This window comes from Parasteatoda tepidariorum, chromosome 7, assembly GCF_982258835.1.
Source record: "Parasteatoda tepidariorum strain Cologne lab strain chromosome 7, Ptep-v5.0, whole genome shotgun sequence".
NCBI classification, from domain to species: Eukaryota; Metazoa; Arthropoda; class Arachnida; order Araneae; family Theridiidae; genus Parasteatoda; species Parasteatoda tepidariorum.
In genome coordinates this window covers 51076744-51092819 of record NC_141761.1, presented here as the reverse complement: position 1 = coordinate 51092819, position 16076 = coordinate 51076744, and the positions used below count along the sequence as shown (strand labels likewise).

Here is a 16076-nt window from a genome sequence, read left to right as displayed (position 1 = left end):
ATCGGGTTTTATATTTAAGATTTTTAAGTTGTCTGTCACCTGTCCCTTGGGGGAACAGTTTAGAAAGAAAGTTTGAGATGATTGAATGGCTTTTAAAAAAATATTAAATAAGTCTATTTTCACTTTTTTGATTTGATGTATATTTCTCGAGATATTGGACCATTTCCAAACTTTTTTTTACACATTGTATATATGTATACTGTGTCCTGGTTTATAAGTCGAATCTCTTTAACCTCCTTAAATCTCTTTATCTTAAATCTCTTTATCACGGTATCTTTTTTTACAAATCTCTTTAAACCTCCTTAAATGGCATTTTAAACAATAAGATAGATATGAATAACTCTGAATCAATTTACCTCTTTCAAAAACTATTTTTAATATATTTTATACAATTAATTTTGTATTTTCTCTCATATTTTCTTTACATATAAAGTTTTTTTTAGAAACAATACTTTCAATTATGTTCGGGGAAAAATTGAGAATAAGAAGAGCTAAGATAATTATTCAAGAGTATTTCAAAAAATATAATACATTGAAAACTTTTAAAATATACCAAAAAGCTACAATTTTAAAAATTTCAGAATATATTTGTGGTGTATTTAATAACATGAGCAGTGTAATGGTGCAACCACTTTGCAATGATTTCTACTATATCCTCATCTGCTGAATACCATAAAAAATGGTCTTCATCCCCATCCAAAGAATTTGAAATTTCCTACACTTTTTAAAAGAGTTTGCTGTAAAAAAGACCTTTTTGTATTTGGTTTTTTCAGCAGTCGATTTATATAATGGGACCTATGCATTTTGCTTCACAGATATACTTAAATTATTTTCAACTGGTTATTTTCTTTAATTTTGCTTCAGTAAATAATGATTTTTGAATAATGCAATAATGTTTTTATTTTTGAAAAAAAATAATATATATTCGATTTTATTAAATATTGATTTAGAATATTGTAATTAAGTTATAAAAATATTGTAATTATTATTATAATTAAGTTTGAAAGGTGTGGTTTTTTTTTATAACCATTCTGAAACTATATTTTTTGTTCATATTTATGCTAAAAGATAAATAAATCAGTCTAAAATTGTATCTTTGATGTTAAGGATATATATGTATACATATGTAACATAAAAAGATTAGCTGAATCTATTTATGTTACATGTAACATAAAAAGTTTATGTTATATATATATATATATATATATATATATATATATATATATATATATATATATATATATATATATATATATATATATATATATATATATATATATATTACATTTAGTTTACAGATGATCCCACATTGGCTTTATGTAGTGATAGTGGTGGCTCAGTATTTGAATTAAATTTCAAGTAAGTTCTTGATGAAGTATTTTTTGTTTCATTTTTATTGTTATTATTTAAAAAATATTCAGAAAGAAATTTTAAATCACCCAAGATAATTTTCAGTTTTGATTTGCTTTTTAGTACTGTTTTAAATCCTGCATAATGTTTTATAAATAAACCTATTTGGGGTAATTTTGTCAAATAATTTTAAAAAATTATAATAGATAACAGATTTAAATAACATATTTTATGGAATTTTTCAAATTATCTTCATTTACAGTTCAGATATTAAACTTCATGATTAGGAATCTATTGAATTAATGATGACTCCATTGGGTCTTAAAACCAAAATTTAATATACTGTTTTGTAAAAAAAATAAAAATAATCTTCCAGCTTAACTAGAGTTTTACTTTTAAAAAAATTTCACTTAAAGTTACTAATTTTAATAATTTTGCCTTTCCATTTATATTTTGCCATTCAATTGTAAAATTTATTATACTGTTTTGCACAAACCAAAATTTAATGTACTGTTTTGTAAAAAAATAAAAAAAATAATCTTCCATCTTAACTAGAGTTCTACTTTTAAAAAAATTTCACATAAAGTTACTAATTTTAATAATTTTGCCTCTCCATTTATATTTTGCCATTCAATCGTAAAATTTTTTATTTTTGTTAAATTTTTAATGGAAACTAATTTTTATTGAGCTGTGTTAGGATTATTAAAAAAAGTTTACTGTATTTCTTTTAATGTCACATTTTCCAACGGAAGTTTACTTTATACTTAGTTTATTGTATATTTTAGGAGAGTCATGGGAACTAGAACATGTGAAACTAGGTGTATATTTTCAGGAAGGTAAGTTTAATTGCATTGGTTTTAGTTGCAATAAATTATAAAACATTGGATATTTTGCTTCAAATTATTGATTTCACCTTACTCGTTAAGTTTTTTACTATTTTTAATTGTATGTTTTTTAAGTTACATTATGAAATTACATAATAAATTATTATATTTACAATATTTTAATGGCATAGAAGTCCAGTTACTATCTTCAAATTCTCTTACTAATTCTTAAAGAATTCAGTCAAATTTATTTGCTACAATACAAAAAAAAAAAAAACATCAACATTTAACAATTAAACTCCTTATGATTATAAAGCTTCAGAGGGTTTGTATTATTTTATTAAAGCTAACTTTTTTGAAGTTTCTTTTTATTTTCATTAATATGCTGATATATCATGTAATTTTTCACATTCCAAATGAAATCACATTCAAAATGAAATTCAGCTTCTTGAAAATTTTCCTGTACATTTTTGATTTATATTTTTTTATTCTATTTGCCTGAAATGTTTGTAAGTAAACTAATACTTCTAAGTAATACATTTTTTCACTATTATTTTACTTGTTCATTATTTGTTACAATTTTTGTTTATTTCATAAAAAAAAGTTTCAAGGTAAATACATCTCCTCAGGAGGGATCCCTTTAAGTGAACATGATTCCAATAACCCCAAAGTAATCCTGCAATCCTTGTGCCCTTTTTTTTTCTGTGTGTCAGTCTCAGTTTATGACCCATTTTGATCAGCTCATGTTCTTTACATCTTATGCATTACAGCTGATTCTGAAATTTTGAATAATCAAATCCGAAGAAAGAACATTTTTTTTGTGCAGTAAAAATAAAATAAAGTATTCGACTAATTTTTTCTAAATATTAATAATAAAATTCAGCAAAATTATTGCAATTGAGCTAAACAAGGCAGTGTAGTCTAGTTGACTTTAACCATTACTTTAAAAATAATTAATATTTTTCAGGAAACATATTCAATCAATTTGTAAATTGATTTCAAATTTGGTTGAAGATTTTATTTTTATACTTTTGATTTTATTAAGAGGCCTCTTTCTTTCTATTATCGCCAGCTTCAAAGGGATGTACCTGGACGGACATGTTTAGTAACCATTTTTTATTTTCAAAATAAAACTAATGAATGCTATTTCATTTTTGAAAATTATCTATTGAAATTTCAACATTTAGTTGCTTTTATCCAAACATTCTTTTTTTTTTATAGTCGGGGTGAGGTATGTGCTGTAGAGCCTCTTAGAATGACTCCTCACTTTCGTAACCATCCAAGTCAAGAAGTATGTCTTGTTGCCTTAGGCACAGTTACAAAAGTAAGATTGTGTTTGTTCTCATAACTTACGAAATTATGTATTTAAATGTGTATTCAAATTCATATTTATGTTGTTGGAATTTAAAATAATTTATATTTGTATCATAAAGTATTTATATAAATTTTTTAATGAAAGGATTTTTATATTTTTTAAAACTTATAATTTTTAAAAATTTTATCAAAACGATTAAGCATTTACTTTTTTTTAGATTTGCTGTTGAGTATTCATTCTGAAGCACCATTTTAAGATTTTCTGTTTTAAATTTAAATGTATCAACTAATTTTTAAAATTTATTTGACCTAAATTTTAATTTAATAATTAATATTAGCAACATGCCATGAAGTATATTTTCAGAAATAATTTGATTTTCTATTATTATTGTACACTTTTTAACTTGCAGGTTATTGCTGTGACTGTGAGGCCATCTCTTCGAGTTTGGTTTACACATGCTCTTCGAGTAAATATTAATTTAATTTGTGTTTTAATGTATTCAAGTAGAACAGGATATATATTGTTGAAAATTATATAGTTGTATATTTGTGGTTTTTAGTTGATTTCAGAAATTGTCTCATTGTCCTCTGTGTTAAAAAGAATACACTTTAATGTGCAATGTTTTTCATTAAACTTGTTTAAATTAAAAAGCATATAAAATTATTATTTAGGGTAGAGTATACATATACATATGAATAATCTTTTTTTAACTTCTATATTTTTTAAAAAGATATATGAATTTCACTTAGTTAAAGTGCCCGTAAGTTAAATAGTTTCTTGATTGTGTTATGGAATTTTTTCAGTTCTATCTCTTTGAGACGAGTAATACATAAGTGAGAACAATACGACACTTAGAACTGAATCTTGTGAAAAACCATGTTTCAGTCCACAAGTTTTAGGCAAAGTATTTTTGCATATTACTCTTATGGTCCTGTTCTGTAAAAAGTCTATAATCCAAATACTTTTAATACCAAATACGTCATGAAGTTTAGTAAATAACTTTTTTCTTCAAACACTCAAGAGCCTTAGACATGTCCAAAAGAACAGCAGCAGTGTGGTTAGTTGGCTTTAAATTTTGAGCGTCTCTGACATTCAGGTAAAATAATAAAATCTGATCAATGGTATGGCTTGTCTAAATCCATCTTGCCCCTTAGGGAGCGGGCCTTTAGAAGAGAAATAAAAGTTCTATCTGACCAGAATAAGTCTCTCCTTGAGCTTGCAATTGAAGAAAGTCCTACCACTCCTAAGGTAGACAACCCAGTTTTCATTAGTACTGAGATGTTTGACCATGTAACCATGAATGTTATTTGGGCCTGGTGCTTTTCTACAGTCCATATTTTCTAGAACTACACTCATCTCTTTCATCAACACTCATCTCTCGAACCATGTTCGAATTCCTGTTTAACCTGCTTTAGGGGCAACTCAGTATTAAATCGAATTTGAAATTGGTTTTGTGATTATGAAAAAGGAGCAACTTCAATTAATCTGAGAGTCTGGCACCAAAGGGAGAAGAGTGATTTAGCCCTGAGTCATGGGTGCAAGTCTTCCGTCCCCAGGACGGATTTCCGCCTTTCGGAAATGTCCGCGGGCGGAAGTAAGACGGAAACAAGACTGACTCGAAGACGGAAATCGGAATTTCTTTTTCTTCTGTCCTTAAAAATATTTTTTAGGTCTACGTTATTGGTCTACTTTCTTATGTCCTGTTGTTATTTTATCAAAAGACAAATGAATAAATACTTTTTGTACAGTATTTAAACTTGATGTATTATGGTAAAGCTTTCTTAGATAGTTTGCATATGTCGAGGGGGTATTGTGTATGTTAGGTATTTCAGTCAAAAAAATTTTCAGTCTGGGCCTTTTTTCCAACTTGCACCCATGCCCTGAGTGCCTAATCACTTTAGCTGAACCTAATTGAATGGTTTTCACATCTAGAGTGACCTTAAAGGAGTATATACTACCAATGTACTTCACCCATTCTGACCAGGTACGCCCTACTGTCATTTGGGGACAGCAAGCAAGAATCTGGAGCTTCACATAGACATCCAAATTTCTATTCATTAAACTTTCAATTTTTTTTTGTTATAATTGAAGGGATGGTATGGTTTTTTAAACCACTTGCAGATTGTATTTTATTATTTTTACTTAAAATTCCCAAATAATGTAACACAATAAAGAAGTCTTAAAACAAGCAGAACATCTTTTTGCACTTATTCATATATGTATTATGAAATTACATGTCTTAAAAGTTTTCCTATAATTTACAATAATTCCTGAAAATTAATTAAAAAATGTTATCTAGTAAAATGCAAATTAAAAATTTATTTCTTCATAATATTTATAATAATTTCTAAAGGCTGATCCAGATACTCTACCAGTTTTGAGTTGGCAATTTGTTGTAATCCAAATTTCTTCTTCTACACGAATAATTGACCCTGTTTTGGCATTTGGAAGACAAAACACTGTAAATTTTTTTCAGGTATGTTTTCTTTGTTTTAAGCATATTTATTCAAATTTCAATTTATACATTCTAAAATTTTAGCTTTTTCTCATTTTACTTCATATTTGAATGTGATTGTTACATATATATATATTGACTTTGGTATGCAAAGCAAAATATCTATAGCCCCTAATTAATAAAATTGATTTTATTTTAATTTAAAAACGTTGCTTCAACTGAAATACTAATTTCTTTCCTCTTGTATTGTAGATTTTAGTAATATTTTACACTTCTTTTAACTTTAAACCAACATTTTATTGGATAGGTGAATTTTGCCTCTGCTGAAAAGATCAATTTTATTCCCCTACAGAAACTGGAGCTTCCTTATTCATTTCAAAATTTTGCAGTATGTATATAATTCATTGATTGAAGAAAGTGTTTATTGTTATTTACCATAATGTAACTTAGCATTGTTATGCTATCATTTGAGTCTTAGTATGCTATCATTTGAATACTATGCTTATAAGTATTTTCAAAGTGTTATTGTATTATTTATAACTTAATTAATTAGCCTCTATTTTACTATAGCAAAATTATTGCTATGCTTTTTTACAATGTGTTTTATGTGATTTAAGTTTTTACATTTAGAAATGTGTGAATATATATAGTGATTGAATAGAAAATAACTGTGTTAAAAATATATATTGACATTTTTACTCTATAGTTAAATATGAATTGGTGTAGAATGAAATGGATAGAAATATAATTTATGCATAAAAATATACATCATGTTGTTTTTGGGCTATTGCAATTAGTTCAAATCTTCTTTGTATGGTTATGACTTAATTGACAAGAAATGATAAAGTCAAAATTGTAAATGTATGCAAAAATGTAAATATATGAAGAAAAAAAAAGAAATTTTTTTTTCAAATAAATTGTGCTACTTCAAGAAAAATATTTTGTTTGCATTTTAAAAACCTTTACTTTTTTTTTATTTGTCTTAACGTAATTTAAGCTCACAATGCAATAAAAGATGAGTACATTCGTAATATAAGATGTATCAAAATAATTCAATTATCTTGAAATCCTTTTGGACCAAAATAAAACTTAATAGACTCTGAATAGACTTCAAATCTCTGAATTAATAATTAATAAATTCTTGAAATTATTAGAGATATCTGAGCACATGGTTTTAAATTCAGTTCATGCTCTTTTGATATTACCAACCAATTAATAGATTTTTTAAAATATTTCAAATATGGATTGAAATTTAAAATTAAATTTGCTTTCATTTTTTCCAGTGGCTAAACTCAAGAACATTAGTCACTTTAGATGTTTCAGAGCACCTTCATGTAATTGATGTAAAATCCAATGAAGAATTAGAGGTAACTTAGTGTAATGTTTGTTTTTAGTTTTTGTGTTTAATTATAATTACTATCTAAAGTTTCATTCCTATTTTGTTTCTTTATAAAAAATAAAAAAATATTTTAGGTATTGGATTTAGCTGATGTTCAGTTAGTCTATGGTACTACTCATTTCAAAGGCCTTGCTACAGGTGGCAATGTCAGTAAAGCTATGGTACGTTTTATGAAGCTGGATTTATTGTTAAACTTTCTTTAATATTAGTCAACTTTGCCGTTTTCTATAGTTGTTTTATTTTTAAAAAAGAAAAATGTATGAAAATGATAAATTTTTTTTATATTTTGTTAAAAGCTCTCATTTTCTAATTTGAAAGAAAAAATGAATTGAAGCATATTTTATATTTAAATAGTTCAGAAATATTTTTCTTGCTTATTCTCTGAACTTTTTAATTAGTTTGTTATAATATGCTGCCTAGTTTTATTATATTTTGTGAAATTTATGTTTCCTACACTACTTAATTAAAAGTGTTTTATGTTTGGAAAAAAGATTAAATAAAATCTCAGAAATGCATTTTTTACTGACTTTTTAGGCAGTTGCTGGTGAAAGAGCTTGTTATTACTCCATGTCTGCATTTGGGAGTCAACTGTTGATATTAGGAACTAAAAGTATACACGTGATGACTATGAGAACCTGGAATGAAGTAATTATTGAATCTGCTCAATGTTTTCCTATCATGTAAAACTTATATTTTTTCTATTTATCGAAATCCTTATACCTATTTTCTTTTCCAGAGAATTGAGTTTTTAGTGAAGCAGAAAATGTTTACTGAAGCTTTGTCACTTGCTCTGTCATTTTATGAAGAAAGTGCTAAAGCAGTTTCAGGTAATTAGCTACTTGCAAGAAAACACATGGTTGTGTCTAATTACGTGGTTGTGCATGACTTGTAACAGCTTTAAGGCTTGGGTAAAATATCACTCTTAATCAATTACCAGATTAAATTTAATCAGATACCTGCAGATGGTGTCATGAGTGTCTGTCGAACCTCCTTGACTGGTACACATGTGACCTCATTTGCAAGTATTCAATTGGACAATTAGCTGTTCTTAGATTATTTCTTTTTTCAAATATGATTATACTGTTAAGGGATTTTTCTGTAAACTTATTATGATATTTACATTTTTAGTATTATTCAAATGGTTTTGGGTAATTTTACAATGAAGTATTCTTAGATGTTCTTCAAAAAAATATGATTCGTTTTTAAATTGTTTGAATATTTTGAATGAAGCAATTCAGCATTTGAGCTTTAGTTGTTAACTAAATATAAACAACTAACTGCGCATTATTTTAGTATCTCTATTTCACTTTGTTGATGCAATTGACTTGGTCATCAATCACCCTAATAGTGGAGAGCTAAGGATTTTTGTTCAATCCTGAGATTCATTTTAATTACCATCCAACTTAACTCAACATTTGAGCTTTCAACTTAATTCAACATCTGAGCTGAGTCCAACTTAATTCAACATTTGAGCTTTAGTTGTTAACTAAATATAAACAACTAACTGCGCATTATTTTAGTATCTCTATTTCACTTTGTTGATGCAATTGACTTGGTCATCAATCACCCTAATAGTGGAGAGCTAAGGATTTTTGTTCAATCCTGTGGTTCATTTTAATTACCATCCAACTTAACTCAACATTTGAGCTTTTAATTTAATTCAACATTTGAGCTGAGTCCAACTTAATTCAACATTTGAGCTTTAATTGTTAACTAAATATAAACAACTAACTGCGCATTATTTTAGTATCTCTATTTCACTTTGTTGATGCAATTGACTTGGTCATCAATCACCCTAATAGTGGAGAGCTAAGGATTTTTGTTCAATACTAAGGTCCAACTTAGTTACCATCCCAAGTGTTTAAATTTACTGAGTGCAATAAGTTAAACTAAGTGTATTTTAAATCTGTTGTGAAATTCTTCTCATTAGTACAGTGTGAAAGTTCAATTAGACGAGTACCAGCGCGGGAGCTTTCAGTAATTTGACAAAGGTCACTTCTTTTCTAATAGATAAAACACTATTAACAGTAACAGACGCTTGTCCTTTGGATGGATAGTGTGTGTAATTATATACCATTGCAACATACTTATTACAGCAATGGATGATTTTTTTCCCTTCCAGAAAAATAAATCTATGGATTGCATGTCTATCTCTATTTTAACATGACATAGTCAATTTAACATGACATAGTCATTTTCTTTTTTCAGGAAGTTGTGCAAACCCAGAAGTATAAATTTATAATAAACAGCTAAATATTTTTCCACCCTTCATTTAAAAGTTCGTACACTTTATAATTAAACAGAAAAAGTATATTAACATAGTTATTTATACTTTTTGTTAAGTTGAATTTTTTTTCAAATTTTTAAAAAAGAAAAAAATAATAATTATTTTGCAAAAGATTTGCATTTAGAAACATCCATAAGTTATTATTTCATACTATGTATTGCAAGTTTAATAATTACTAAGTAACTCATAATTTTTTTTAACTTGCAACAAAGTGTGAATTCTTCACTTAAATAATTCTTATGAGAAGAGATATTGATTCTTGAATTAAAATGCAGACTTTCTATTTAAATGTTCCATGTCACACCAATAAAAATACATAAAAATAATTTTACATTAAAATAAACTAATAATTCCATCATATTTAGTAGTAATTTATAATACAAAATCTATTACACAAAACTGTATTTTAAGTTTTACTAAGTTTATCTGTTATTCAAAATTTTCAATATTTGAAAAAGTGGTCTCTGCTAAAAATGCTACAACTGGCATCTGGCCAGTAGCAAATTTTTTTCATTTTGCTCTATATATTAAAACGCCTGCATTACTTTCATTTTTTTTAATCTTTGCGTTATTTTTTGCCTTTTTTATCTATATAAATTTAACAGGTGGTTTTTTTTAATTAGAAAGGATAATATTGTAATAATTAATATTCAATAAAATTTATCTCAGACTAATATGGTTTAGTAATACAACTTAACACACAGTTTCCAATGCTGGGATAATTAAAAATCTACCCTTTATTTCAGGATTAATTCAATTTCAGAAACGCTTCATACTATTGTTTCAAATTCATGAAGTTCTTGCTGTTTGCATGATGTACATATTTAAAACTGGGCGATTCAGTCAAAAATAAAAAAAAGTATTCTCTTGTTACTCAAAATATAAACAGAATTTTATATAATAATCCAAAGTTTTAATTTCATTTAAGTTCTTTTGTACACTAAAGTTCTTTTGTAAGTATTTTTCCAAGTACTGAACATATTTTTTAAAAAGATTTATATAGATAATGGTGGTTATAAAAGTCCTATCCACTTAGTTTTATTATTTAAGCTTTTAACAAATTTTTATTGCACAAATTCATTAAACCTAACTTCATTCTATACTTATATTAAGTCACTTTGTTTTTTCGTTTTGAAGAAATGTGGCTAAAAAGTTCATATGCTGTTATTGAAAAGAAACTTGTCATTTTTAAATTATCGCCATACCTAAAAAATTTTTATACATTTAATATATAGTTCTTTATTCAAATTTTAATTAGTGTCATATTTTAGGAATTTATTACTGATAGTTATTTAACTCTCATCAGGTCTTATTGGTAAGAAATCTCAAAGAAAAGATCTAGTTGCCTTTAAGATGTTGGACATACTGAGTATATATGTAGATTTGATTATGACTCAGCTTTGCCCAGAGAGGGGAAAAATTGAACAATTGATTCATCACTATCAAGAAAAAATACCCTTATGTGTGGAATATTGCGTAAGAGTGAATAAAAAGTAATATATGGAATTTTTTTCTGACATAAATTTTAATGCATCTTAAGTTTATTTAAAAATTTACACGCATTGTAATTTTAATTGAAAGGGGTGTTTTATTTCTTCTCAAAAATAATTAAATTGAAACCAAACGATTATTTACTTTTTGAGATAATTTTTAAATTATTTTTTTTTGAATGGGTTATGAAGTTCTAACAGTTAGAATGAATTTAAATAGTCAATTATTTTTGGCATTCAAATTTTGGCTAAAAATTTTGAAAACTACAAAAATGACAACCTGTTATAAATTATTGCAGATTGATTCCTTTTTTATTGTAAAGTTTCTAAGTGTTAATGAGTTCATGTTGTCATGAAGTGGGTAATTTGAAGATTCTGTATTTTCCAATGTATTAAACATTTTTTCAAATCCTTAATTTTTTATGGATGTTTAGGAGTTGTCTTTACGTTGGTAATATTCATAGATTTTCTTTATAACACACTTGATAAAATTTCATTTTAAAAAATTTACTTTATGTTTTGGATAAATGCAAGCACAAGAAAAATAATACATTCATATCAACATTTTTATTTAACAGAAATAATTGTTTTTACATCATATCTTTGAGTTAATGCTATTGATTTGAGTTATCTAAATTCATTAATTTGCCTCTATTTTAAGCAATTTGCACTTACTAGCAATATATACTCTACTTTTATTTTTTAATGTACTTACGAATTTGCTGTTTTGATTCCCTCTTATGTTTAAAAACTTCTTACATTTATGTTAGATAGTGTTGCATTTAAACTGTTATTCTTTTAGAGATTTCTTGTTTGGGAAAATGTATGAAAGATTCCAAACTGATCCTTTGGCATTGGGTGTATTCTTGGAGAGCTTAGAAACTTATATCCTAGATGGTCGTTTAAGAAAAATGACACCTCAGCTGGTTAAAGATTTTGTTAATCATTTTGCCGAAAGAAAAATGTTTGATGCATTAGAATCTTGCATTGTTCGTCTAGATATAGCTGATTTAGATATTCATCAAGTAAGGGTCTATTAATAACAATAATGTTCTGATTTACAGCTTAATATAGTTATTTTAAATTTATTTTCTATGCTGATATTAATTAATATCAATTTATAAATGAGAAAACTATTATTTTGCTGTTCCAGATGGAAGTATATTCATACATTAAAAAAATTTACAGCGATGTTAAAAAGAAAATTTCAATATTTTTTCTGAAAATTTTTAATTGTAACATCCTTATCAACTTATATCCTCATGATATCAAAGAAATGTATATCCGTGCAATATGAAAAATTACGTATTAGAAAGTAAGAAAATACATGTCATTCTTCAAGTTATTTTTTAAAGTTATTTCTTATTTATTTTTTAATTACTCTAATTATGATTTCACCACTTCACGCTACAAATTTATGTACTATTCATCGCAGCAGGAATTATAAATTATTGTTTCGCTTTATTTTATTAAATTATTTATTATATTTCTTTCATTATATTTCATTACAGTATCTTGAAACAACTATACTAGAATATATAAATGAGTTGAAATGTAATTATGCTTTCTTCAAAATTGAAAAAAATGCATGATTAATTGGCTAGTATGATTAAATTTTCAAATATTAAGATCTGATTTTAAAGCCTTAAGCAAAGCATGTTAAACAAATAAAATTATAAAAATTTAGATTTTTTTTAATATTTTATTATAGGTTATGACATTATGTTGGGATCAAGGACTATTTGATGCAATTATTTATGTTTACAATAAAGGAATGCTAGATTATGTGACACCTTTTGAAGTAAGACTCCTTTCGTAAGCAATTTAATGTATATATATAAGTTCAAAATGAAGATAAAACAAAGGAAAATTACAGACATGTGAAAAAAGGGGGGGAAAGAAAAATAATAATAAAAAAAAAAGATATCAAACAACTGGAAAATAAAAAGAAAAAAAAAGGATAAAATTTTTTGAAAAATCCGGAAAAAAAAGATACTATCTTTTCATCAGTCCACAAGATTATATCAGCAAAAAGGATCAACTGATAAAAAGATATCTTTTATTTTCCGGATTTTTTAAAAAAATTTTATCCTTTTTTTTCTCCAGTTGTTTGATATCTTCTTTTTTTATTATTATTTTTCTTTTCCCCCCTTTTTTAATATGTCTGTAATTTTCCTTTGTTTTATCTTCATTTTGAACTTATCTTATGAGTTCTGTTTACTTGCAGCTTATGCGCAATAAATAAAACTTATTGTTTTTCCTATTGTTTTGCTGTGTACATATATATATATATATATGGGTCATTCTCACGAAAACTGTCATTTTTCAGTTCATAAAATCCCAAAAAAGTAAAGTGAATAAAAAGCTCTGAAACTTTTTATATTAATAGGAATATGTAATGGCATTATAAAGAAAGTATATATCCTATTAATTAGACTTAATATTTAAATTAATTAATTCTTTAAATAATTAATTTATAATTAATTAATTTATAATAATTAATTAATTAATTTAATAAATAAATAAATTAATTTAATAAATAAATTAATTAATTTAATAAATTAATTCAATATTTTTTTAATTTATTTTTCAAATTAATTAATAAGTAAGTTAATTATTTTCACTATTTAAAAAGTGAGGGAATGACACTAATAGTGAGGGAATGATATTTTATTTCAATACATGTTTTTATCTAAGTTACATCTACTTGAAGTTTGAAAATGATAACATACTAAGTATATCTAAATTTATTATAATTTAGTCTTATATATTTAATAGTTTTTACAGGTTTGGGAAATAAAATTGGCTGGCACGATTGAACAAAAAAAATTTGATAATATACTCATTTTGAATCATTCCCTCACTTTATTCACTAGTGAGGGAATGACGAATTCAATAAAATTTGAAAATAACAGTTAGGCGTAATTAATTTCTGAAGTCAATCACATACAATTATATTCATACAAGAAAGCAACATATAATTATCCACTTTCTCGATGAAGTTGTATTTTATTTTACTCTAAAAAATGACATGAGGGAATGACAAATGTAAAAAATTTTACCTGGTTTGATTCATTCAAATTTATTCCACAGCAAAGTTTCTTTAAGTTGAAGATGGAAACATACTGCAATTTTGTTCTATGATGCCAGTTGTTAACTTCTGAAGTTTTTATTAAAATATTTTTATTCTAAGAAGATTGCAGGTGATAAGAACATTGTTGTGAGGGAATGACGCGAAACACTGGGGACAAAGTTTAAAACAGCGCTGTGTTAATATTTTTATCAGAAATTAAATTTAAAATTGATTTTCTGAATTCTATATTTCAGTGTTCTGAAACAAAAAACACGAATTTGTAAAAAAAAATTTTTTATTTCAGAAACAATATTTTTCTTTTTTTAAATCAGCAGTGGGGACAAGTGAGGGAATGACATATTGGTATATTTTAATTACCTAAAATAAATAAAAAATAAAAATTGATAATTTTATTTTTATTCTTTTGTTAGCTTGCATTCCGAAGGACACTTTCCCTGATTTTTTTTTCGTAAGCTGTATAACAAACATAAAATATACTGGGGACATGAAAATGACTGTTTTTGTGAGAATGACCCATATTTATATATATATATATATATATATATATATATATATATATATATATATATATATATATATATATACAGTGGTGGCCAAAAGTGTGGACACTTTTTGAAAGTTTCATGTTTTTCTACTTTGTGTGCTTGTAGAATATATTAATTTTCCCTTAAATACAAACGTTTATATATCAAATTGAAGGTAATTTAATGTTGAATTTAATAATAAATACGGTATTACAATATGTATATTACAGTAGGGAACCGATTATCCGGAACGATCGGGACCATCGCTATTCCGGATAACTGATTTTTCCGGTTTTCTGAATCGCTACAAAAAGCCGTTTTTTTTATTGTTAAACCCAACTAAAAAAAAATTTTTTTTTAGAAATAATCTTAAAAAGAAGAAAAAACGATGGAGTCATACACTAATGATTATTTCCAAATGATTATAAGGTAAACATCTTTCAAAAAAGAAAGAAAAATCCTAAAATCTTATGAGGAAAAAAAAAAAATTTTTTTTAAATGGCGGGAAAATTTATCGAATTTCGTTCCGGTTTTTTGGTTTTCCGGTTTTCTGATTTCCGGATAACGGGTTCTGTACTGTACAAAAAAAGTAATGCAACTAATAGTAAGATCTATCTTAGATTTGCATTTTTTTAAAGTGATACTTACACAATCAATACTTAGTAGGGTAACCCTTATTTTTTAAGACAGCTTCACAGCGTCTTTTCATCGAGTGAACGATTGTTTGGAGTTTATCTTTCGTAACCACATGGTGCCAAGAATCAATTATAGCTTCAATAAGTTGTCTTTTATTGGATGGACGTTTTTTTCGTACAAGAATTTTCAAACGTCGCCACAAATTTTCAATTGGATTGAGATCAGGACTGTTTCCTGGCCATGGTAATATATCTATGCCTTTATTTTGAAACCATGCTTTGCATAATTTTGCTGTGTGGCATGGAGCTGAATCCTGCTGAAAAATAAATGGTGCGTTGTTTGGGAAGACATCCCTGATGGAAGGTATTAATTTTGGTTTCAGGACAGTTTCGATGCATTTTTTGGCATTCAGTATGCCATCAATCACTTAAATTCGGCCTACACCATCTGCAGACATACATGCCCAAATCATGACATTTGTTGAGTTTTTTGTAATTGCTTCAATGCAATCAGGATGAAGTGCTGCACCTACTCTACGTCTCACGTATTTTCTACCATTACTACCAAAGAGCGATATTTTACTTTCATCTCTCCAGATTACTTGCTTCCATTAATTTTCTGACCATTTAATGTGTTCTTTTGTCCACTTAACTCGTTTCTCGCGTTGCTTTTGATTTAAATATGGTTTTTTCCTTGGAATTC

At 26.2% G+C, this 16076-nt stretch overlaps 1 protein-coding gene across 1 annotated transcript in view; it reads left to right on the top strand.

The window, feature by feature from the left end:
- The window catches only part of Vps8 (vacuolar protein sorting 8), a 46696-nt gene that overhangs the window by 7043 nt on the left and 23577 nt on the right, over positions 1 to 16076 (top strand). The window contains exons 8-20 of the mRNA XM_043039562.2: positions 1292 to 1359; positions 2136 to 2186; positions 3396 to 3498; positions 3899 to 3955; positions 5843 to 5965; positions 6252 to 6332; positions 7228 to 7311; positions 7418 to 7504; positions 7878 to 7988; positions 8080 to 8170; positions 10937 to 11123; positions 11923 to 12145; positions 12832 to 12921. Coding sequence (XP_042895496.1) covers positions 1292 to 1359; positions 2136 to 2186; positions 3396 to 3498; positions 3899 to 3955; positions 5843 to 5965; positions 6252 to 6332; positions 7228 to 7311; positions 7418 to 7504; positions 7878 to 7988; positions 8080 to 8170; positions 10937 to 11123; positions 11923 to 12145; positions 12832 to 12921 — 1356 coding nt within the window. The remainder of the gene's footprint in view (positions 1 to 1291; positions 1360 to 2135; positions 2187 to 3395; positions 3499 to 3898; positions 3956 to 5842; positions 5966 to 6251; positions 6333 to 7227; positions 7312 to 7417; positions 7505 to 7877; positions 7989 to 8079; positions 8171 to 10936; positions 11124 to 11922; positions 12146 to 12831; positions 12922 to 16076) is intronic.